General features: G+C 38.5%; 3 protein-coding genes across 7 annotated transcripts; 2 read left to right on the top strand and 1 right to left on the bottom strand.

The window, feature by feature from the left end:
- The first annotated feature begins 1,017 nt into the window (after positions 1-1,017).
- Positions 1,018-4,569, top strand: LOC125196829 (uncharacterized). Of its 2 annotated transcripts, XM_048095480.2 has the most exons (10): positions 1,019-1,230; positions 1,480-1,609; positions 1,988-2,126; positions 2,207-2,419; positions 2,501-2,639; positions 3,205-3,355; positions 3,461-3,570; positions 3,657-3,754; positions 3,839-3,908; positions 4,099-4,569. In XM_048095480.2, exons 1-10 carry the CDS (start codon positions 1,138-1,140, stop codon positions 4,186-4,188), a joined length of 1,233 nt encoding a protein of 410 aa, XP_047951437.1. In that variant the 5' UTR covers positions 1,019-1,137; the 3' UTR covers positions 4,189-4,569. The 2 variants fall into 2 exon arrangements, with proteins under 2 accessions (XP_047951436.1, XP_047951437.1); XM_048095479.2 differs by having other exon boundaries at positions 1,018-1,230; positions 3,657-3,908.
- Positions 4,570-6,341: 1,772 nt separating this feature from the next.
- LOC125194519 (small acidic-like protein) lies at positions 6,342-8,777 on the top strand. 2 transcript variants are annotated; one of them, XM_048092784.2, is made up of 8 exons: positions 6,342-6,501; positions 6,618-6,739; positions 6,842-6,894; positions 6,994-7,057; positions 7,211-7,253; positions 7,417-7,464; positions 8,257-8,414; positions 8,607-8,777. In XM_048092784.2, exons 1-8 carry the CDS (start codon positions 6,415-6,417, stop codon positions 8,608-8,610), a joined length of 579 nt encoding a protein of 192 aa, XP_047948741.1. In that variant the 5' UTR covers positions 6,342-6,414; the 3' UTR covers positions 8,611-8,777. The 2 variants fall into 2 exon arrangements, with proteins under 2 accessions (XP_047948741.1, XP_047948740.1); XM_048092783.2 differs by lacking the exon at positions 8,607-8,777 and having other exon boundaries at positions 8,257-8,523.
- A 136-nt stretch (positions 8,778-8,913) lies between these two features.
- Positions 8,914-13,474, bottom strand: LOC125194517 (uncharacterized). Of its 3 annotated transcripts, none has more exons than XM_048092780.2 (6): positions 13,222-13,470; positions 12,056-12,437; positions 11,635-11,831; positions 10,763-10,898; positions 9,486-9,639; positions 8,914-9,241 (listed from the first exon to the last, which is right to left on the bottom strand). In XM_048092780.2, exons 1-6 carry the CDS (start codon positions 13,281-13,283, stop codon positions 9,216-9,218), a joined length of 957 nt encoding a protein of 318 aa, XP_047948737.1. In that variant the 5' UTR covers positions 13,284-13,470; the 3' UTR covers positions 8,914-9,215. The 3 variants fall into 3 exon arrangements, with proteins under 3 accessions (XP_047948737.1, XP_047948738.1, XP_047948739.1); XM_048092781.2 differs by having other exon boundaries at positions 10,763-10,895; positions 13,222-13,466; XM_048092782.2 differs by lacking the exons at positions 8,914-9,241; positions 9,486-9,639 and adding an exon at positions 9,873-10,282 and having other exon boundaries at positions 13,222-13,474.
- Positions 13,475-22,604: the final 9,130 nt, after the last annotated feature.

Raw genomic sequence — 22,604 nt, 5'->3', positions numbered from 1 at the left:
TTAATACCCCCTATGTCTCTACAAAGTATGAACTATTTCCTTATTAGTTTGTCCCTAAAAAGTATGAACTTTTTAATTTTGAAATAGTTAAACAACACATTACCCCTACACCATCATTTTATTCACAACTTATATCATTACATTACATTACTTAGATGGGAGCCCACTCTCTACTAACACTGCCATTTATCTTTCTCTCTTATTTTACCAATTATACATTAAAACTCACGTCGAACTAAATGTTCATATTTTTCAGGGACAGGAGGAGTTCTAGTTTTATAATGGATTGTGATTATAAAAACTAAAAAGTTAGTGAAATGTGAGGTTCCGCGTATCATTATAGAATAAAGTAAATGATTCTTTAAATAGTGGACAACTCAAATGATTCTTAAAATGATGGATATTGAGTATTTATTTTATACTCCTTCTGTCCCAACTAAGTTGATACAAAACTTTTGGGCATGAAGATTAAAAAATTGTGTTGTATAGATTAAATGAGAGTAAAATAAAATAGGAAAGAGAAAAAAGTAGGAGAGATAAAGAGAGAGTAAAGTAGATGATGAAATAAAGTAAGAGTGATTGAATGTTTTATTTTTGTCGAAAAAGAAATTGACTCAACTTAGTTGGTTGAGACAAAGAGTACTACTCCCTCCGTCCCGCTTAAGATGACACGTTTTCATTTTTAGTTTGTCCCAATTAAGATGATACATTTCCTTTTTTGGTAACTTTCTCTCTCCAATTAATACACTCAACTACTTTTTCTCACTCCTATTAAAATATCTATCTTTCTTCATCTCTCTACTTTAATACCTACATCCACCTTCTCTCTCCAATTAAACACTTTAACCAATAACTCCTAAAATCCCGTGCCGGCTAAGCAACGTGTCATCTTAGCCGGGACGGAGGGAGTATATTTTTAACATTTTATGGCTTTTTTTACATTTGAGGATGTTTTAATTACATGTACAGATTTACCCCTCATACATGTCCAAATACCCTTTTCATCCTCAAATTAGGGTTTTTCTGCCTCTCTCAGTATCGTGTGTCCTTTCTCTCTCCACCATCAGAACTCTCTGCCGAGCAATTCATAGTTGCATCTGCAGAGATTTCTGAATTTTCTCTTGCAGATTCGGAAAAATGACGACGATTGTCCCCACATCGGAAGAAGATCCCGTTCTCTCCGTCGTTACGTTCGTTGCCGACTTGTCGTGGGCCGACGCCGGTCCAGAGGTAACTCCTTCATGCCTCTAAATTCGCATGCGATGATGTTTTCCGATGTACGCAGAGAATTTTGAATAAACAATTTTTCTTTTTGTAATACTCTGGAAATGTTTGTGATACAGAAATTTAAAAGAGTGAGATTTAATCTTTAGGCTTCTCTTTTTTCCGTTTACTATTTGGGAATTGGTATATGGTATGAAGTCAGATGAGGTATCGATTGCGTTTGAAGTACTTATATATTTTTAAAAATAATGATAGGTAGCAGAGGGACATGTTAGTAGATTGTTGGTGGAGGCTCAAGAATGTATAATACAAAAGAGGTGGTTGGATTTGGCTTCTTTGATTCTTACTTCTGCTGATGTCATTTTCTCTAAGGCTTCTGAGAAAGGTAAGCATTGTATTCAAATTATCGGTTCAAGTAATCTAAGTTTTTTCATCACATAGCTTGGCAGCTTTACATTTTATAATTTTGCAGTTGGAGTGGATGATGAATAGTATTTAGATATATAGATTTCCTCTTCTGTTTCTGGCCGAAGAAATTTCAACTGACCTAGATATATGCTTCCCCAGTTTGATGTACCTTTTCTTTTAAATCTTATCTTGAATCAGACATCCCATGTTTTTGCATTTTACTAGTATGTTTACTAAAAGGCACACTTTATTTACTAATTCGGCATTCTCTACCCAAAAAATACTTATGGTGATAGTGTGATACTGGATGGGTAAGTTTCTGATTTATAAGTGGTGTTCTGTTATTCTGCCTCAGATCTTGAATGCATTTACACTGTTATCTGCCACCTTGTAAAGAAGCCTGAGAGTCTTGATCAAGTGCATGAGATAGCAGAACTTATAGCCACAAAGGTTACTCAACAGCCTAATGAAAAACCTGGTCTGCGCTTGAAGATGTAAGAAACAGAAATCCTTAGTCCCTGAGGCTGCTTGCTTGGTTTCATGAATTCTGATATTTCTCTTTTCTTTCATTTAGCTTGTTTAACCTCTACAACCTATTGGAGAACCCATATAGCCAGTTCTTTGTCTATATGAAGGCCCTCAACTTGGCAGTTAGTGGGAAGGTCACTGAACATGTTGTTCCATCCTTTAAGAAGATGGATGACTTTCTATCGGAATGGAATCTTGGAACGAAGGATAAGAGAGACCTCTTTCTGACAGTTGCAAATGTTTTGAAGGACAGCAAGAGGTGAGTATGTGTATATGTTTATGCATGTGATGAGGTTGCTACAGAAACTAGTTACTGAGTTATATGCTTCTACACTTTCAGCTCAGCAAAAGAGTCTTTTGACTACCTTGTCAAGTATCTGGAAACCTTTTCTGGGGATGATGCATTGGCTTTGGCTGAAGCTAAGGAAGAGGCTGTTCGTGCTGTTGTTGAATTTGTGAAGTCACCTGATATGTTTCAGGTAATGTTTGGAATTGATTTCAGAGACCAGAGAAGCACCTTGGTTTTAAAAATATATTGAAAATTTCTAGTTCTTTATATATTCTCAAATTTTGTAAGGAATATAAACTTATATTGCAGAGTTGAAAGTGATAATTTCTCAAAGCACACATAACTCATAAGTACTTATTTAGCAAGTTGGCTTGAGCAAGCCCAATACTATCATTTAGAAAAACAATGTACAGTACTATGTAATTTCCAACTGAACTTGAGCAATGAAGAAGTTTATTTTGCAAAATTTATGTTGAATCTATCAAACTGATAAACCATGAACTTTTCCTGAGTATGGTAAAAGCACAATCTAGGTACATGAATAGCTACGAATGCAATTTTGCATAACTTCAGGAGCTATTTCTTCAAAATGCAGCTACTACTTCTTGTTTCTCTTTTCCTTTGCTGCTTTTTGTTAGTGGGGGAAAAGCGGGTCTTAGACTTGTGATGTTGTGGTGTCCTGGAAGCTTGCTTACAGGAAGCGTTGTAATTGAGTATCGTCATCATTCAGTAATTTTTCTAAATTTGTGCCTCAGGGTGACTTACTAGATATTCCTGCAATAGCGCAACTGGAGAAAGACGGTGCATATGTTCCGGTGTATCAAATTCTAAACATCTTTCTGACTCAGAGGCTTGATGCATATCTTGATTTCCAATCTTCAAATTCAGATTTTTTTAATAGCCATGGTATGCCACTCTTTCACCTCTTTTATTTTGTGAGGTAAATGATGTATGCATTAGTCGTGTCCTATATATCTGACACATGATTTGCAATTTGTGGGGCATGCTCAGGTCTTGTGCATGAAGATTGTGTTGCCAAGATGAGATTGATATCTTTAGTAGATCTCGGTACCCATGAATCTGGTCAAATCGCTTACTCCTTAATCAAGGAAACCCTCCAGGTAAACTTATTGATCTGTTTATATAAGCTGACCTTTCAGCTTTACAGATTACATCTGATGTTTTGTGAAATTATGTTCTTTTCTAGATTGAGGACAGTGAAGTTGAGCCATGGGTTGTCAAGGCAATTACAGCTAAGCTTCTAGATTGCAGAATTGATCAAATCAATGAAGTAGTCATAGTAAAGTACGGTTTGGTTTCAGTCGAATATCTCTTTGAGCTTTATAATAACCCATCTATGAAACCAACCATTCTTCTGTTTTGCTTCAGCCGTTGCTCAAAGCGTGTTTTTGGACTTCATGAATGGCAATCCCTTCGGTCTAAGCTTGCAGCTTGGAGGGTACTGAATCTAAAACTATCACTTATAGCATATAAATAGGTTATAAAGTACTACGAGTATATGTTTACAGCAGCTGTTTCTGGCTTTTCTCCCTACTATTCTTTCTTTGGATGTATCTTCAATAAAAGCTTTTATCAAAAATTGTGTTGTCGGCCTATTGTGTCTCATGGAACTCTATAATTTATTGCAGGGCAACATTGCTAATGTAATGAGCACCATTCAAGCGAACAAGATCGTCGAAGATGGCACCCAGGCAGTGCAGGGACTGACTATTCGTTGAGACGGGCTCTTTGTTACAGCTATCATCATCTACTGCTGCAAGTCAGTCGTACGACTGCGAAACTCCAAGCTCTATTTACAATCTTTGACAACAGAATTAGTCGCTCGTGTCCAGAGTAGTGCGATCCCCCCTTTTTTTTTGGTAGCCCAAATTAAAACTACAGATCTCTCCAATTTTGTTTTTCAGCTACATGAATTGTATCAACTTCCTTTCCATGAGTCTCTTTCGCCCGACTGTGATGATTATTGTTTTAGATAGAAAAGCTTTGATTTTCATCTGTTCTCGACTCACATCACCTTTGACAATTGATGAAATCAGAGTTGACAGTGTTCTGTAAATGACTTTTTACTAGGTTATTAATGCTGCCAAAAAATTAATCAATAGTGTTTGTTACGAATGGAAACTATACGTTATGTAGAAATTGATGGTGTTCATATTGAAATTGGAGCCTTTAGTTATGAATTCAATCTTAGGTAAATAGGTACTAAAAAAAACAGATTTGCAATTAGAATTGTAAATTCCAAATCATCAATTTTACAATTTGAATACGGGGAAGTGATCAATTGCTAACTAATCATTTAATTGCTAACTACAACTAATTTAAGGCCATAGAATTTTAGAAAACGTGTGGTCTACAATTTATCACGTGAAATTTTCGTTTTTATTAATAAAATTAAAAAAGATAAAAAAAACGTCAAATTAGGGTTTTAGATGAAAATGTCAATATAGTGTTTCGGAAATGTCAACACGATGCTTTGAGAATGTCAACACGATGCTTTAAGAATGATAACCCATTGCTTATATTGACATTTTACATGTATTATATTGACATATTTTATATAGTATGTTGACATTTCTGCTTTACGAAAAAATTGAAATTTTTTTAATTTTTTTTTCAAATTTTGACGTCGGAACATATGCATATATGATATTGTTGGAATCCTTATAAAATTATCTTTAATTTGATATACTCTCTCCGTCCCAAGATAAGTGACTTGTATTCCTTTTTGGGTATCCCACTATAAGTGACCTATTTCCATTTTTAGCAAAAAGTCATCTCTCTTACTTTATTCTCCACCTACTTTATTCTCTCTTCTCTCCTCTACTTTTCCCTCTCTCATACTTTACTCTCTCCACTTTAACTTATTTAAATACCATTCCTTAAATTCCGTGCCCAAAAGAAGTAGGTCACTTATCTTGGGACGGAGGGAGTATGTTATATGAATTTAAAGTTTTGGGATTTCTTTTAAAAGTTAGTTATAACTAAACATGTAGTTAATTGACATTAATACCCCTATTGATATTCTATGGAATTAATCATATGGCTTTATTGACGTTTTTTGTTGATCGTATTGATATTTCTTGGTTGATGATCTAGGCCCTTAATTTGAATATCTAATGGCTATTATTTAGTTGTAGTTAGCAATTAGGTATTGAGTTAGCAATATAACACTCCCCTTGAATACGGAGTATCATATTCAAAATAGATATTTTTAATTTTATAGAGTAATAAAGTTGGACACAGTTTACTATTTTTGTCTGTCCCTGAAAGTTTGACACACTTCACTTTTTATTATTTTTAGTAGTGGACTTCATATTCCACCAACTCATTCCTACTCACATTTTATTATAAAACTAATACTTTAAAGTAGGACTCACATCCCACCAACTTTTTAAACTCACTTTCCATTATAGTATTTCTTAAAACTCATGCCGTGTCAAAGTGTGTCAATATTTGGGGGACGGAGGTAGTACAAAATTGCAAATACATATCCCACACGTTCTCAATTGCACACACATAATATACACACTATAAATAGCGTGCATACGTTCTCACACGATGCACACACATATAAAGAGAAGAAGAGAGAAAGTATATAGATTGAAATGTCCTACAAGAGTTTAAGAGTATTTTCGAACAAAAAATGTCCTTAACAAATGAAAAAAAGTATATCAAACAATATTTAATCAAAATTGAAGGACATCTAATGATATTCCTAAAATTTAGTACTGCTAATTTGATATCAATCCATTTTATTTCTTCAATATTTTTGTTTTTTAAAAATTTAATATTTTTAATATTTATAATTAGAATCATATTTAAATTAAAACAAATTTTCAACTACCGATATGAAATTTTAATCATATTGATTTGAAGAGTATATAGTGAAAAAAAGGAGGTAAAGTGGTGGTGCTTAGGTTTTTGTGTGTTGTAAAAGGTTGAAGATGAGTAGCGGCGGCGGAAGAGGTCCGCCAAAGCACCAGAACAAATTCGCCTGGAAACCTAACGGTGGCGTTAAGATCAACCCTACTGTACGTACCTCTCTTCTCTATCCCCCCTTTTTAACAAACATACACACTTGACTTTTTCCTCAAATTCAAATTTCTACCATATCTTAATTTCTATGTATACACTTCTGTAATGGCAGGAATTAGGGGGCCAATTGAGGCCGTTTTCGGATATAACTGGCGTTTGCTATCGCTGTAAAGAACAGATCGATTGGAAACGAAAATATGGAAAATATAAGCCTCTCTCTGAACCTGCAAAATGGTATCCTACTTAGTATTTTTTTTTTCTTTTTTGTCTGTGTAGGATATTTCATCACTAGCCTTTCTAATTTTTGAGCTTTTGTTTTGGAAAAATCATTTGCAGTCAGCGGTGTTCCAAGAGGAACGTTCGGCAAGCTTATCACAATCTCTGTGCTGGTTTGTGTGAAAACTTCTTTTAGTTTTAGAATTATTATTCGAATTTCTTTTTTTTCGCTGATTGGAAAATTTTAAATTGTTGGATAACTTTATGTGTAGGTTGTGCTAAGGAGCACCATGTATGTGCCAAATGCTCATGCCGTGTTGATAAAATAATTGGAAGGTATATACTGATTAGCTTCTTTCACCTTGCTAGAATTGGGGAGGATTGATCCAAATAAATGTGAAAATTGTTGTGAGAGACTGAGGGTTCTCTTTCCTGGAGGTTAATTATTGAATTAGGCGTAATGCATTTGAGTTTTCTTTTTGTGTACAGAGATATTTTAGAAGTGGAAGCTGAGCAGAAGACATTAGAAGAGGTTTTTCCCTTTTCATCTTGTTAATTCATCAACCTTCTTATTTCCTCTTGTTTTAGATATCTCGTTCTACCAATTGAATCAGACATTGTTTTAATTTAATTGTACATGATTTGGAATTATTTGGTGTTTATTTACAACCTCATCTGATTTCTGTCTACTACAGGCAATCAAGAATGCTCGGGAGAGGGATAGACGAAGTCTGCTAAGAGCTGTGAGTTATTTTTACTTTGCAAGAATTTGCATTCAGAAGTCATTTTTTTCACTTTTAGAATTTATTCTGTGTCATATGTTCTGTTGTGTTTATGGGCAAAAGGGGAGGGGGTACTTTGATACAATAATTGTCAACATGATAAAAGAATTTCAATCCCTAAATGGCTAAGTAACAAAACATAACAAGGCCAAGACCACTGTTTAGTTTTATATGCCTAATTAGTAATTATCGATTAACAGCCAATGCAATCAGCACTTATTAGTTCTGTGAAATGAGGGAAAACCATGCTAATTACTTGGATACAACCTTAGTGGGGCTGATAGCAGCTGGCTTGCATTTGGAAGCTCCATCTCACTATATACAACTTAACTAATGTCTGTAATAGTTTATTTACCAAATTATTTGGTGAAATAACCCTTAGGCAAGTGAATTAGTGTTCTAATGTAACAGTAAGATCCAATTTTTTGGGGGACTTGAATGACCTAGTGTTCTAGTAAGACTTTCTGGAGGTGTTACCGATTTATCTAGATGTGTCATGTGTGACAAGATCATGACCTTATGCGGTAATAAGGAGCAACTATAATTGGGACTTTACTTCCATTATCCAGTTTTCCTTTCTCATTTTGTATAATGAGATTTGTCTTTATCAAATTGATAGTTACTAGTTTTTTGCTTATTCCGTACAATAAGACTTATATACTTTTAGTTAATTGTAAGTGACCACCTTGGTCCCTGCTTCAGTTCTGTAAATCACTGAACTGTAGAAGTGCTAACTCAATGTCTATTGGACAGATGAACAAAGAAAAATCCAAGGGCTCGGCTTCAACTCCAGCTCCTGATGCCAGCAAAGCTGGCGACTTATTTACTATACAATCACTTGAAGAGTATGCTGAATACAGTAGGGATGGTGAGGGTGAGCATGGAGGGCAAGATTTACCGAGAGTTGTTGGGTGAGTTGGGTTTCAGGATTTCCTTTTCTTGGGGTAGTGATGATCCATTTTTGCACTTCGTAACTTGACATTTGATCCCCATCTTATATAAATTCATGTTGAAATAGTATCCGGTTTATTGCAATTTATACCCAGTTCTTCAAAAAGCCAAGTTGAATGATTTCCCATTTTATATGTAATTTATAATTTCAGGTAATCCCCGTTTATTAAGCGAAGTTCGTGTAGCGCTCTGATCTTCAAAGAACAGTGGCCTCTCTTTATCAATCTTCCAATTGTATTTTCCGTCAGTTCCTAAATGATTGTAAGATTACTTTTAAGAACACTGGGTAATGACAACTGAGCAAAAGAGGTTAAGTTGTTCAATCACAATTATGGCTAAAGCAACGAGCGAGTAAATTTCTTGTCTTGTTTTTCTTTTGCATAAACGTAACGAAAAGTACTTACATTTAGTGCAATTAAGTGAAATAGATATGCAACAGATTCTCAGGCAAAAATGAGATTTGATCAACAATAGGTTTATATTCCAAGAATCCCCCAAGATTCAGCAACTAAAGAATTATTGTACTCTAAAAAGAATTAGGGCTTGAGTATTCCAAATAATTTGGACCAAATAGCAAATTCTAGTGCCGATTGACTTTGAATGGTGCAATAGAAGAGCCACATTCTAGGTTAAAGTTATATCTTGTTCACCACCAAATGAACAATTTTAATGTGCCCCAAGCAATGTTTCTCTGCTGGACTGCTCTAAAAGAAATCTCTGCCACAGCAAAAAATGAACCCATGTGCAACTTTACTCATGGCTTAGTCATCCTTTGCACACACGCGCTCTGCACATTACAAATACATTGAAATCATGAGTTCGAGCTACAGAAAATCCTTCACATAGATAAACCAGCGCAAAGGTGAAACCAGGCATCAAGCAAAACAATGCAGAGCACTGCCAATTCATCTATAGTTGAACAAACAAACACAAGACAGACTGATAATAATTCGTAGCATTCATATGGTGATAAACTGATAATAAATGGACATAGTATTGATTACCAAAATGACAAAAGAAAGGGAACTTACTCAAATATTCATAAGCCAGAATCATTGAGGTTCCCCAAGCTGACATGCTAAAAAATCTTGGGCCAAGTCCTCTGTATAAGCCAATCCATCCATCATCAGCAATCAAACTTCTAACAACTTGCTTTGTAGTGGGTCTTTTTTCATGCCCAGTCACCTGGATTATACATAAACACACAGATTAAAGCAAAAAGTAAAACAAAGAAATGGTATGGGTGCCCTAATAGATTTATACAGGGTATTCATGGTAGTATTTGGCCTTTAACCCTGTCATAAATAAGTAAACTCCCAAACCAATCTCAAACCATCTAAAAGAAACATTAAGGGGGTGTTTGGTAGGCATGTTAAATTAACATAAGATAACTAATTAATATGGGCCTAAGATAAAAATTGAGATTAAATCCAAGATAAATAATTTAGTCATCTTGTTTGGTACACAGATAAAACTCAAGATAGAAACCTAAAATGACTTATCTAATCCTATGAAATTAATATTATTCCAGATCTATAACACACATGTTCAATTTCTTTCCCATTTCTCACAAGCCCAAAAAATTAGGGCTCTGGGTCAGCGATCCAGCACTAGCGCGTCTCTCCGATCCGGCGCCTCTTCTCCCACCCATTTCTCTTGTTGCAACGTCTCTTCCCCACTCATTCCTCCGCATATCTTCCCCTCAATCAAGCAAGGTAGTTTCCGTCGAATTTAGGACTCCACGGTTTGGCCAACAACAATTTTGAGGAAGGAAGAGATCACAAATCGCCTAATTTCTGGAATTGAAGATGCTTGCTCGCCCTAATTTCTGGGAGACGATTGATCAGCGTTTCTTGTCAAATTCATATTGAAAATGGTTGGAGAAAGTAGCCCTAATTTTTAGAATTGGGGAGATTCTGCTCAAGCTTCAACGTCAAATTCAAATTGGAAGAGCAGGGCTATTTTCATCATTTTGTATCTTATATGGCTGATTGATATGTTATCTCCACTATTTTGGGCTGTTAAATAATCAACCCTTTTGAACTAAATCATTTCGGGCCTGACCGGGCCGAGATGGGCTTGGATGACTTAACATGGACCTCATTTTATCTACCAAACAGCCAAATAAGCCATATAACTCATATATAATGGCCTTATCTAGGCTACCAAACACCCCCTAAGTGTCTAAGATGTAAAGGATGTATACTATATCCATAAATAAGAAAATGAAAAAGTTTCGAATTTCACCACAATATCTATCCACCAATACAGGAATGCATCGTTATATAGAATACCAGATTGAAATTACCTGTAAGCGGGTTTTAATGGTGTCCAATGGGGTTGTTACAAATGATGCAGTTGCACCAGCAGAAATTCCTCCAGCAGCTTGAACCAAAATAATTTTTCCTTCGCTTGGAGCAGCATTTTCATCATCCAGCAATCTGCTAGATACATGAAGAATTAATTGCAACCAAAATTTAGAAATAAATATTTCATCCAGAGAATTAGTATGCCCCAGAAAGAAACAATGCATTGAATCATCTTCATAATACATCTTTCAGTTCTTCTGTTGTACTGGATCACAATACCAAATATAAATGTCAGTACAATACAACCACTTGTACAGGCAATTGTACAAGCCTTAGAGCATGTGATACAAGTCACTTGTTGACCACCATAGAATTTTAGTTGATGATAATTATATCCAATGGTGAAATAGACTTGTATCAGACTTGATTCAAGATTATATCAGACTGTAAAACATAACCACATTATGGATTATAAATTTACAAGAAAGAAATATCTTTGGAACAGCATCATGTTATTTATCTTGATGGATAAATCTACTATCAACTATTTTGTTGCTCCCTAATTGCCATATATTCTGCCCATATATATAGACTCTTTGAGCACAATTTCTTTTTCGAACAGTTCACAAATCCCAACAATCATGTCAGCTGCAGATATTACGTTCCTAGTTCAATTATGCTAGTTTTTTTAATGTGGAATAAAAAAGGAAGTTGCATAGAAAAACTGCCTAAAATTTGTAGATAACGACTAACTACCTAGGATTCAGTGGCATGACATTAGCAAGGAGGAGCTAAATAAAATAATTTTGATAGGATGGTGCAAGACATGAGTTGAAAATAAAGCATATAGAGCACATGTTTAATGCAATACCTCCAAATGACGCGTTGACTTGCACCGTAGGTTGCCCACCAGACAGCACTGGATGGAGAATACGTGAGAACTGAGAGACCAAACCCTCTGTAAAGACCACGAATCCCATCAGACTTTACCACCTTACGAACAACATCTAGGCCCCCAGTATAGGTTGCATGACCCGAATATCCTTGCACCATCAGTCTTTGACTAACCTTTTCAAATAAATGCTTATCTAGGTTTAGTATTGGCACAAAAAGGGAATTTAAAAGATAAAATATCTGATTTCTATAGTACACGTTCAGTACTTCCTTTTGTGCTTACAACATATTTCTCTATATACTTATAATGTCAAATTTCTTATCCATCATATAAAAAATTAACTCCATATAAAACCTAACCGATGGACAACAGAAACCAAAGAGTATGTGAAGCATACCACATCAACTGGTACAAATACAGCCTGTGAGCAAAAAGATGCCATCATGCCAGCAACCCCATTTGCTAATGCTGCTTGTGTGGGCTCTGACAGTTTGAAAGGTTCTATCATCTTCAGTGCAGCTACTTTTGTTGTTTCTAATGCAGTTAGGAATAATATTCTGGTAGGTATTGCTCCCGTCACGACAGTGCCAAAACCTTTATATAAACCAGGAATTCCATCTGTTTTAAGAAGGCCTTTTATGACAGACATAGCATTTTTTTCTACAGCATCATGTGATGCTACTTGCAGCCTGGTTTTCACAACTGATATTGGATAAAGTGCCACTGTAATTCCAGTAAAAATTCCAGCTCCAACAACATAGAATTTAGTTTTGTCAAGCCTACACGGGAAAGAAACTACAATGAATCCCAAACGACTAAAACATAGAATTTCTCATATTTATAGATGTCTGTTCTAAAACAACCGAGCTGTGACTGCCCAGGTAGAATAATCAGGCAATTACACATTAAAATAAAATTTGTGGCATCATAAGGCTTCACAGCAATGGCAGATACATGTGACAACAGTCTTTAAGCAATTATAAAATTCAAGTGAAAGATACTAAGCAGCACCATCAGTTCAGGTGCTCAGAGGACTGTCAAAGAATCATTTGTACAACAATCATTGTATGAAAGTAAACTTTCTCCTCATTTTGTTGTATGACTTATTCTCACGTTTCACAGAACTTCCTATACTCTGCCAATAATCTTTTGTTTGAATTGACAGGCAAAGCAACATTCTACAATCCAGTTTATGGAAACCCTAAGGATGATACCAATTACAAATGGATCAGTAACACCCCCCTCCACCACACACATCCAGTCACATCGAAAAAAGGATGAAAAAAAAAAGAGAGAATTAAGCAATGAGACCTAATTGGAAAATCCCAAAAAAAAAAAATTCGCCCCCGTTTAAGCATATCAGTGAAACAACAAAAACATTTTCCGAAATTTCAAATGCAGCAACTAATCAACACAGCACTGAGAAGATAGCCAGGTCCTACCATATCTTCATTTAATACGATTAGGGTGAAAATAACCGATTTGAACTCAAATTCACCCTCAAATAGTCCACTAAACAACATTAATAACGTGAATAATGAAAAGCAGATTGACGAAACCTACTTGTCCCAATTGATTTCCGTTTGACCGAATGATGGCTTCTGAGTTCTTCCCGCTGTATCCATCGAATGCAAAAAAATAAATAAAGAGATGTTATAGAAACTCAACACTTAAATCAAATTCATCGTTTCATGGCGGAAACGAGGAAAAATCAGCGAGCTAAAATTTCCTTTTTTCTTTTAAGAATTTTGTTTTGAAAATAGGTTTCTTGTCAAACATGTAAGTTGGAGGGATAATCAGATCCTATTCCATCAAGATTAGTCCGCGTAGTGACCAATCACGATTATCCATTCACACTCTGAATAACTTTTTTACTATTATTCCCTATTTTTAAAAATAATACTACCATTAATATAATAAATAAACAAAAGTGTATATTTTTATTTATGTGAAAAGTAAAAATAGAGTAATTTTGAATTTTTTATGTACTATGAAATAATTCAATCTCTTCCAGAAGTAAAGTTCAATATGTAATGAGATAGTGTGTATTTCAATTATTAGAAATGAATATTAGACTCAAAACAAATGAGGAGTGGAAATTTAATATGAGGTTTGGCATGGATTTCTTTTGTTTAATTAAAAGTAAAATATATTTATATGTAAATTATAAAAATAAATTAGTAAGTTTTTAATTAATTTCACGCATTTAGTTTTATAACATTAGTAATAAATTGAAAAACTAAAATTAATATTTGAAGTATCAAGTTAGACATAAAACATTGTTTTAATGCATAAGCATGAGTTGACTTTTTTTTAGCATAAATTAGGTTTAATGACTAAGAGAGATAAGTAAGATTAATAAGAGAATATAGAGACGGGGGATTGTTAGGGTGTCATCACCTCTTAGGGCTCGTTTGATAAGAAAGATGAGATATAATAAGATTTGTTAAATAAAATAAGAAATACGGGCTTCGTGTCAAGATAAACTCGGATGAAGGTTTTTTCGCTGTTGTTTGGTAGACAAGAAATTATCTAGATTTTGTATTAATAAATCATAATAAATGAGGTAGAAATGCTATCCGACCAAATTTGTGAGATGCATATCTTTGTATTTTAAGGAAAAATTTGCGCGCTCGGATGGGCCATAGAGAAAACCACGGGCTGACATAATAGGTTAACTATGATATCAAACACTTAGAAATAGTCATATAAATATCTATATCTATTACTATCTGACAGGACTAGAGTAGACGTGCAGTGCAGGTGCAGTGTGATATATGTCACTCGATCTAACAGGTCCAGAGGATTCGACTAGACTTCAGAGACTAGAAGATCATGAAACTATTAGAAAGGGGTCGTTGGGTGCACTATATTCCTTCAAAAACCTCAACCCACTATACTACAACTTAGCACAGGGAAGTAAAGGATCGATCCCACGAGGACGAAGGTGTTACGAAACTGCATTTGAGGATGTTTTGGGAAACGGGGTTGGCTGCTGCCAAGCAATTTTGTGGGTCGAGAACTTAAAACTACTGGGTCTGAGAAATAAGAAAAACTTTACTCTACCTACCGGGTCTAAGAACTGGGAACGTACGGAACATACATGACTTAGAGAAACTGAGATATATTAAAGTTCTAAAACAACTGGAGTAAACTTAACTAGACAGACTTTCCTAAATTGGACAGACAAGCATAAAGCGAAAAGTAAAGACAAATTTCCTTAAACTACCAGGGTCTGGAAAAGCATGCAGAAAAGTAAAAAGACAAAGCAGATCGTACTGACAGGGTCTAGGGGACAATGCAGAAAAGTAAAGTACATGCTGAAAAGTGCTGACATAAAGCAGATCTGGGTCTAACTACCAACAACTTCATCTTCTTCGGGAATCAAACGAGAATAGCAGATAAAACAGAGTATTAAACGCCATGAAAACAGAGCAAGCTTCAAATCTAAACTTAAAACAAGAAATTAAAGCCTAAACTAACAGATCTATGCTACTGGACCTAAAGGATGCAGAAACAGAAAGTAAACAGCCATAATCATGCACAACGTAAACAGCAAACTCCAAATACGCGCAACTCCAACTCAAATACACCACGTTTCAACAATTTCAGACATCTCCATATGCACATCCCCAACCTCCAACACCAAACCAACAGATCTCAGCTCCAAACATCCAACAATAAACAAAGAACAAAAGTAAAAGCAAGAAATAAGATCAACTCAGCGAGATCCAACAAAAGCCAACATAAACTTCAAATAATAACTAGAAATAGGTCTGAATCCAGTAGATCAAAGCAAGAACTAGAGTTATGAAACTTAAAACCAACAAGTTCTAAACGAAAGCAAGTAAAGATTGTTTCTTCGCCTTCACAAGGCGGTGTTACACAGCAGAAAATAACAACGATGAGAACCACGGTGGCCAGAATCCTCCATGTCCAAGTGCGCAGCAGACGAAATGAGAAATTTGAAGTGTGGAACTAAAGCATGGAACGAAAGCTAGAGCTAAGAAAGTGTAGAAGTGGCTGTCTTGTTCTTCAAGGTTGAGCTCCTTATATATGTGAGGCTCTGATCCCTAGGGTATCTCTCTGGTGATTTGACGCTCTTGCCCTTGAGTAAGACTCTTTAAAATAATCTGCTCTCGCTCCATTCTGCTCCTGTCGCCAACTTTTGATTCTCCCAGGTCCGAACGACGACTTCTGATTTTTGCTTCAATTTCATCTCTTTTGCATCTGCCAGGTCAGGTAACAGCAACTTCCTAGGTCCAGCAGATTTACTACGCACCTGAACTCATAAACGCACATTAGCGCCCCAAATGCACAGAATTTTAACCCTAAACCAATGCATGAAACGAGCCTTATCAAACTGCTCACACTTAAACCATACTTGTCCTCAAGTATAAAGACAAGAACAAGGAATAAGGAAAGTTTCAATGCATGGTTTCCCCTTAACCGACTCTTCTAAAAAGAAAAAGACTCAAACTACTAGACCTACACGCTAAAGGACTTATACTTAGAAAACAGATAAAGACACATAATAAAACACATCGACACATAAATGCATAAACTGGTTTATTTTCTAGCAGCCATCCCCACAAGATTAAGGTCAATCCAAGAACCTACAGTCTCCGAATCTTCCCCTTTCCTTCTTTTATCTAATCGGCTTGTCAGTTTGTCAAGATAGCCTCTAACTTCACTAACTGTTGGATTCACTCGATCACTCATTCCTCACCAGGGATGTTAGGATCGTTCGCTCTTATATTGCTATACCACTGGTGCCTCGGGTCAGAGAGTTCCCCTGTCTTTGCTCTTATTATAATTTTTTTTCTCTTTTCCTCTCTGGACTTCGTCCAGCTTATTCCTCCCTGGACTTTGTCCATCTTATAACTCCAATTTTTTTTTTCTATTTAGACCCTGGACTTCGTCCAGCTTATACCTCCAGTACCCTTTCCCTAGGCCCGAGAGGTTACTTTTATCACTAAAATTTTTCTCCTTCTAAGTTCTCTCCCTAAGCATCAAGTGGCAACCCTCTCATTTTGTGTTAGTATGAAGTGTTTAAGGCTTATAACTCACTTTTATGGAGGGCTTCACAACTAGATCAGTCGAAGCATATTCTATCATTCTTATTTCATCCAAATCGATTTTGATTTATTAAGGAAAAGGGCATCAAAGTTGACATGCATTCTCTCTTCAATTACTCTCACTAAGGGGCTTTTGCTTTCTATTTACCAGTTATGCATAAACACAGAACACAGAATTTCCTACTAAACGACTACTACTAACTCCTAGACCTAGTAAACAGACACACATACTTGACACTAACTTGCACTAACTCCCTCCCCCCTCCCACTTCACCATGCTTGTCCCCAAGCATTTTCGGTGAAGTGGAAAACAGGGCTAAGTTAGTGCGACACTTAACAGACTCACAAAACACATATTATATAAAAACAAACTTCTCACACTTAGACCGAGAATCGGACTAAGTGGGAGAAGATACACAATTAAACAGACACCAAAGCATGCTATAAAAATAAACTTCTCACACTTAGACCGAGCATCGGGCTAAGTGGGAGCTAACACATATATACCTAAAGATAACAAAAATATTCACAGACACATATAAACTGGCATGCTTTGTAAAAATAACTAAAACATAAAAAACTGAAATTTAAAATTACTTGGTTAGGGGGGGGGATCAATTCTGGCTCTGGTCCCCCGTGGGACCAGACTTCTTGGGGACCGTCTTCACTTTCTTCTGGCTTGGCTTGGGTTCATCTTCTTTCTTGGCCTTCTGTTCCCCTGGCCTAGGGGTATCCTTCTTCACTGGTACACTGGTGGTGGTCTCACTGTCTTTCCTCTTCCTTTCTGCTGGCATTCCCTGGACGCTGGAGGCTGGCTTCTCTGGGGTGACTCCCGGTGTCAGTTGCCTAGATTCTGTGGGCAACTTCGGAGGCATGCGCTGCTGCTGGGCCCGGAGGATCTTCTGGTCAACCACGGTGACCATTCTCATCATCGTTTCCACAGCCTGGGCCATCTTGTCAGCTTGCGCATCCATCATCTCCCTCTGAGTTACCGCCTCCTGGTGCAGCTTTAGCAAAATCTCCTGTTGTTGCACCATATTTGCTCCCAGCTTCAACATTGTTTCCTCCATCCTTGTTTGCCACCTTGTGTTTGCCATTCTATCATCACCTTCTTCTTCTGCCTTCTCGGTCTTTATCTTCACTCCATCAGCTTTCCCTACTTCGTAAAATCTCAGCACGCCATCCTTCATTATCGTCAGTCCCTTGTTGAAGAAGAACGGGAGAACGAAGTATCCTGGGTTGCTACACATTGGCAGGTTAGCGGCCGAGTCAGCTATCTTCATTGACACATTCCTCTGGAGGTATGCTCCCAGCAAATTGCACGTGTAGAGATGGCAGTCGGAGTGAGTTCTGACTTCTGGCATGCATAGGCAGTCCAGTACCCGAGGTGGACCTTCACGTTGTTCAGCATACACCACATGAAATACAGCTCTGGAGTAGTGAGAGTTGCACCCACTTGACCCAAGAGATTGTACCCGATATATACTTGTGCCAATCGGAGTACAGGGTCAGTGATGTGTACCCCCTTCGATGTGCTTGTCTTGAATTTGGCCACCTTCTTGTGGGCAACCATCCTCCAGGCCTCCTCAGCATCGAAACCTGTTGTATACTTGGGTGTGCCGATCTCTCTCTCGTTCCACGTTCCTTCCTCCTCCTCCTCGGGTGTGAGTAGCCTCATTCTCAACGACCACTCCCTTATACTCATCTCCATCTCCTCATTGAACAGCCTGAAAGAGATTGTGTCTGCATCGAGATCTGTAGATTGCTTGAGTTTAAAGGATGTGAAGAACTCCTTCGCCAGAGCCATCGGTACCTCCGCGTTACTGTGGTTGAGAAGCCACTCAAATCCGATGCTTTTGAAGTAGGAGATGAACTTCTTCTCTACTCCCAGATCCCTCAGGTCCGAGAGGCACAACTTTTTTCCGGATTTCGCCGACTTCCCATTCGTGGCGCGGCCATCACATGCCTTCTGCAACTTTGGGTCCTCAAACTGGACCATCGCTTCCAACAACCTCTTGGTCACAAGGACCTCCATTGTTTCGAAAGGGCTCTCCTCCACGGCTGGTATCTCAGCCTCCTCTTCTTCAGTTGGATGGGCAAACGGCACACGGATCGCCTCCGGCTCGCTAATCACCACAGTGGTGCTCGCGGGGCGAGATTTCTTATGTTGGGGCTTAGCAGTATGCTTCCCCTTCCTTTTCCTTTCCGCCTCATATCTCGTCTCCATAGCCTCCGGAGAGATTTCCTTCTCGGCTGCCACAGTTTCTTGGACCAGGGGGATATCATCCCATGTTTCCTCTATGTCCTCCAGCTTCAGGCGCTTGGCCCTGCCTGCCTCTGCCTCATCCTCTTGCTTCCTGTTACGACGGGATTGCCTCCTCGTCAACCTCTCATCCGTTGGGGTCCCTTGGTCATCAGTAGTTATATCGTCTACCACGACGATGTCAGTCTCTATCTCTTCACACTCTTTCTCGGCATCTTGTCCACTGCCGTCTCTTTCCTCTTCCTTCTCAACATCCTCCTCATAAACTTCTTCTCCTTCCTCTGTCTCCTTCTCAGCAACTTCCTCATCAACATCCCCACCATTCTTTTCAGCCTTCTCATCAACAATTTCCTCACCTTCTTCACCCTCTCTACCCTCACTACCTTTCCCTTCATCCACAGTTTCCTCTACACCCCGGTCCCCTGTCTCCTCCACATCCCCAGTTTCTTCTTGCTCAACTAGACTATCCCCTCCCTCCTCTCTTTCTGATTCCTCTGTATCCATCCTATCACCCTCCTCCTCTCTAGTTTCTTCTTCATTTACAGAGGGTTCGGCATGGGGCTCAGTTTCTGTTTGAGGAATAGTGTGTGGGGGGTTCGTCTCTTGGGTTAGGGTTTCGAGTAAAATTTGGGGGTTTACTGGGTGTGTGGGTAAGGCTTGTGCAGTGGGTGTTTCGATTAAAGTTTGGAGCCTTGGTGGGATTGTAAGTGGGGTTAGGGCAGGAATTACCTCTTCTTGTTTCCGGCATGCCTCCGACGTCTGGGCAAAGAATTTGCTCGCCTTTGGCCCCTCTCCGTACTTCCTCATGAATTCTTGTATGATTTCCTCGGGGTCCGGTTCTACTTCGTCGGATTTCGCCTCGGCGGTGTTGTCTTGGCTGATGTCCGGTTGTGGTTGCACTTCGGTTGGTATAGGCTGTAGTGGAACTTCAGGTCGTATGGGTGCCGGATCTTTTTCTGGTGGCGGTGATTGTGGTTTTTCGGCCACGAGGGTCGAACTCGTCGCCTCCGTTGCCGCCTTTTTGGTCCTTTGTTTCGGTGGGTTTTTCCCGCAGGCTGTGCGCGTCGACGGATTTCCCTGCATCTTTGTCTACGGCGGTGGTTTTGATGGTTCTCGGATCTGCAGAGAGAGAAAAACAAGTTTGTGAATTAGGAGTTGTGAGAGAATAATTTTAGGTGAGGGAAGTTAATTAGTTTTTTAAGGGAAGTTATTTTAGGAAAAAGAAAATAAAAGGAAAATAAAAGAAATAAAAGGAAAAGAAAAGAAAATAAAATAAAAAATAGAAAAGGAATATCATGATTGGCTGCAGGCGAACGGTCGCGTCCCTGACGCAAGCAACCGTACGCCTCGCCAGCTTTTTGAATTTCAAAATTCAAACTCCCCCCTGATTTTTCTCACTTCCCTCTGGCCGGGTAATCTTAAACACTTAGTAAAAAGAACGAAATTTGTTGAACGTCTGGGTCAAAGAGATGAGCCTTTCACACTTGTGCATTTCCACAGACGATCAGAATTTTCAAAAATCTTTTTGGATTTTAGAAGTATATATATATATATATATATTTGTATTTTTATAAAAAAAAAACTTACTCATGTTATTTACACCTAAATGTTTAAATATTCTTGGGAATTAACTGGTCCAGTCAGCTGATCGAAAATTTTACCCTATCTACCTGACCCATTAGTTCCCGAAGAATATTTAAACATGGCTTACTAGGCAATAGTGGAAGGTGTGTGGAGTGGAATTTCTTCCACTTCACACAACTCCGAGCTATCCCTAAACACTTTCACCCTATGACCATTAACAAGGAAAGGAACAGAGTTAGCATTGACTCCATGAATTTCCACTGCTCCATGCGCTCGAATGCCAACGATTGTGTAAGGCCCTATCCACTTGGACTTCAGCTTTCCAGGCATGAGCTTGAGCTTTGACTGAAACAGGAGTACTTTCTGCTCGACCTGCAGCTCCTTGACCGGAAGGTTTTTGTCGTGCCAGAGTTTGGTCCTCTCCTTATACCACATGGCCGAATCATACGACTCCAGCCTCAATTCCTCTAGCTCCTGCAGTTGCATCTTCCTCTCTTCCTCACAGGCATGAGCCTTCATATTCATTTCCTTGACTGCCCAATACGCTTTGTGCTCTATCTCCACGGGCAGGTGACACATTTTTCCAAATACCAATCTGTAGGGTGACATTCCTATTGGTGTTTTGTAAGCGGTTCTATAGGCCCAGAGGGCATCACCCAGACGCTTGCTCTAGTCCTTCCTTGAGGTATTCACTGTCTTCTCTAGGATGCCCTTGATCTCTCGATTTGAGATTTCAGCCAGCCCATTTGACTGGGAATGATACGGAGTAAATAACCGATGGTAGACTCCATATTTTCTCATCAGTGCTTCAATCGTCCTATTACAGAAGGGAGTCCCTTGGTCTGAGATGATCGCTCGGGGCACGCCATATCGGTTGAATATATTGGCCTTTAGGAACTTTGAAACTTCCTTCGCGTCGCTTGAACTTGTAGCCTTGGCCTCTATCCATTTAGACACGTAATCCATAGCAACCAATATATACGTATTTCCATATGAAGATGGAAATGGGCCCATGAAGTTCATGCCCCAAACATCAAAGATCTCGCAGACTATTATAGGAGTCTGTGGCATCTCATCTCTCATAGAAATCCCTCCGGTCAGTTGGCACCTATTGCAATTCTGGCAGAACTCATAAGCATCCCTATTTAGCGAAGGCCAGTAGAAACCGCTATCCAGAACTTTCCTTGCAGTTTTCCTTGGGCCGAAATGGCCACCACACGCTAGTGCATGGCAATGGTTTAGCACGTCTCTTTGCTCCCACTCTGGAATACACCTCCTTATCACTTGATCTGAACCCATCTTCCAGAGGTATGGGTCATCCCAAAAGTAGTACTTGGAATCACTTTTAATTTTCATCCTCTGGGCCCTAGTGATTTCTTGTGCGGCATGTAGTTCTCCAGTAACTAAATAATTCGCCAGGTCCGCGAACCAAGGCTCGTCATTCGGTTTGCCTTTCCGTTTCTCTGACTCCTCGGGCCCAGTTAATGCTAACACTGCTACCCATCTGATTGGTCTAGCGGATCCCCCTAAGTAATACAAGTGCTCTTCGGGAAGAGCATCTGGTACGGCTTCCTCATCTTCACCTTGGGTAATCCTGCTTAAATGGTCAGCCACTCTATTCTCGGTCCCTCTCTTATCTCTGACTTCCCAGTCGAACTCTTGCAACAGCAATACCCATCGGATTAGCCTTGGCTTAGATTCCTTCTTGGCTAGGAGATATTTAATGGCTGCATGGTCAGTGAACACTATTTCCCTCGACCCCAGTAGATATGGTCAGAATTTTTCAAATGAGTACACCACAACCAGCATCTCCTTCTCGGTGGTGTCATAGTTCTTTTGGGCCTGGTTGAGCGTCTTCGAGGCATAAAATATGACATAACTTTTTCCTTCGATCCTCTGGCCCAACACTGCTCCTATTGCAAAGTCACTTGCGTCGCACATTACCTCGAAGGGGTAATCCCAGTTGGGCGAGCGGATTATCGGAGCTGTGACCAGACGATCTTTGAGTAGCTGGAAGGATT

Source organism: Salvia hispanica, chromosome 4 (assembly GCF_029641045.1).
Source record: "Salvia hispanica isolate PSC_SH4W2 chromosome 4, Shi_PSC_v1, whole genome shotgun sequence".
Lineage (NCBI taxonomy): Eukaryota > Viridiplantae > Streptophyta > Magnoliopsida > Lamiales > Lamiaceae > Salvia > Salvia hispanica.
Note: the sequence above shows the minus strand (reverse complement) of the source record. Positions and strands in the feature narration are given on the sequence as shown.

Excerpts from the sequence above, each read along its gene's own strand:
- LOC125196829 (XM_048095479.2), top strand. The coding sequence starts at position 1,138 with ATGACGACGATTGTCCCCACATCGGAAGAAGATCCCGTTCTCTCCGTC. Across the intron at positions 2,420-2,500 it reads GTTTTGAAGGACAGCAAGAG|CTCAGCAAAAGAGTCTTTTG; the intron begins GTGAGTATGTGT and ends CTACACTTTCAG. Across the intron at positions 3,356-3,460 it reads AGATTTTTTTAATAGCCATG|GTCTTGTGCATGAAGATTGT; the intron begins GTATGCCACTCT and ends GGGCATGCTCAG.
- LOC125194517 (XM_048092780.2), bottom strand. The coding sequence starts at position 13,283 with ATGGATACAGCGGGAAGAACTCAGAAGCCATCATTCGGTCAAACGGAA. Across the intron at positions 12,438-13,221 it reads ACGGAAATCAATTGGGACAA|GCTTGACAAAACTAAATTCT; the intron begins GTAGGTTTCGTC and ends TTTCCCGTGTAG. Across the intron at positions 11,832-12,055 it reads TATTTGTACCAGTTGATGTG|GTTAGTCAAAGACTGATGGT; the intron begins GTATGCTTCACA and ends TTATTTGAAAAG.
- LOC125194519 (XM_048092784.2), top strand. The coding sequence starts at position 6,415 with ATGAGTAGCGGCGGCGGAAGAGGTCCGCCAAAGCACCAGAACAAATTC. Across the intron at positions 6,740-6,841 it reads CTCTCTGAACCTGCAAAATG|TCAGCGGTGTTCCAAGAGGA; the intron begins GTATCCTACTTA and ends AATCATTTGCAG. Across the intron at positions 7,254-7,416 it reads AGCAGAAGACATTAGAAGAG|GCAATCAAGAATGCTCGGGA; the intron begins GTTTTTCCCTTT and ends TGTCTACTACAG.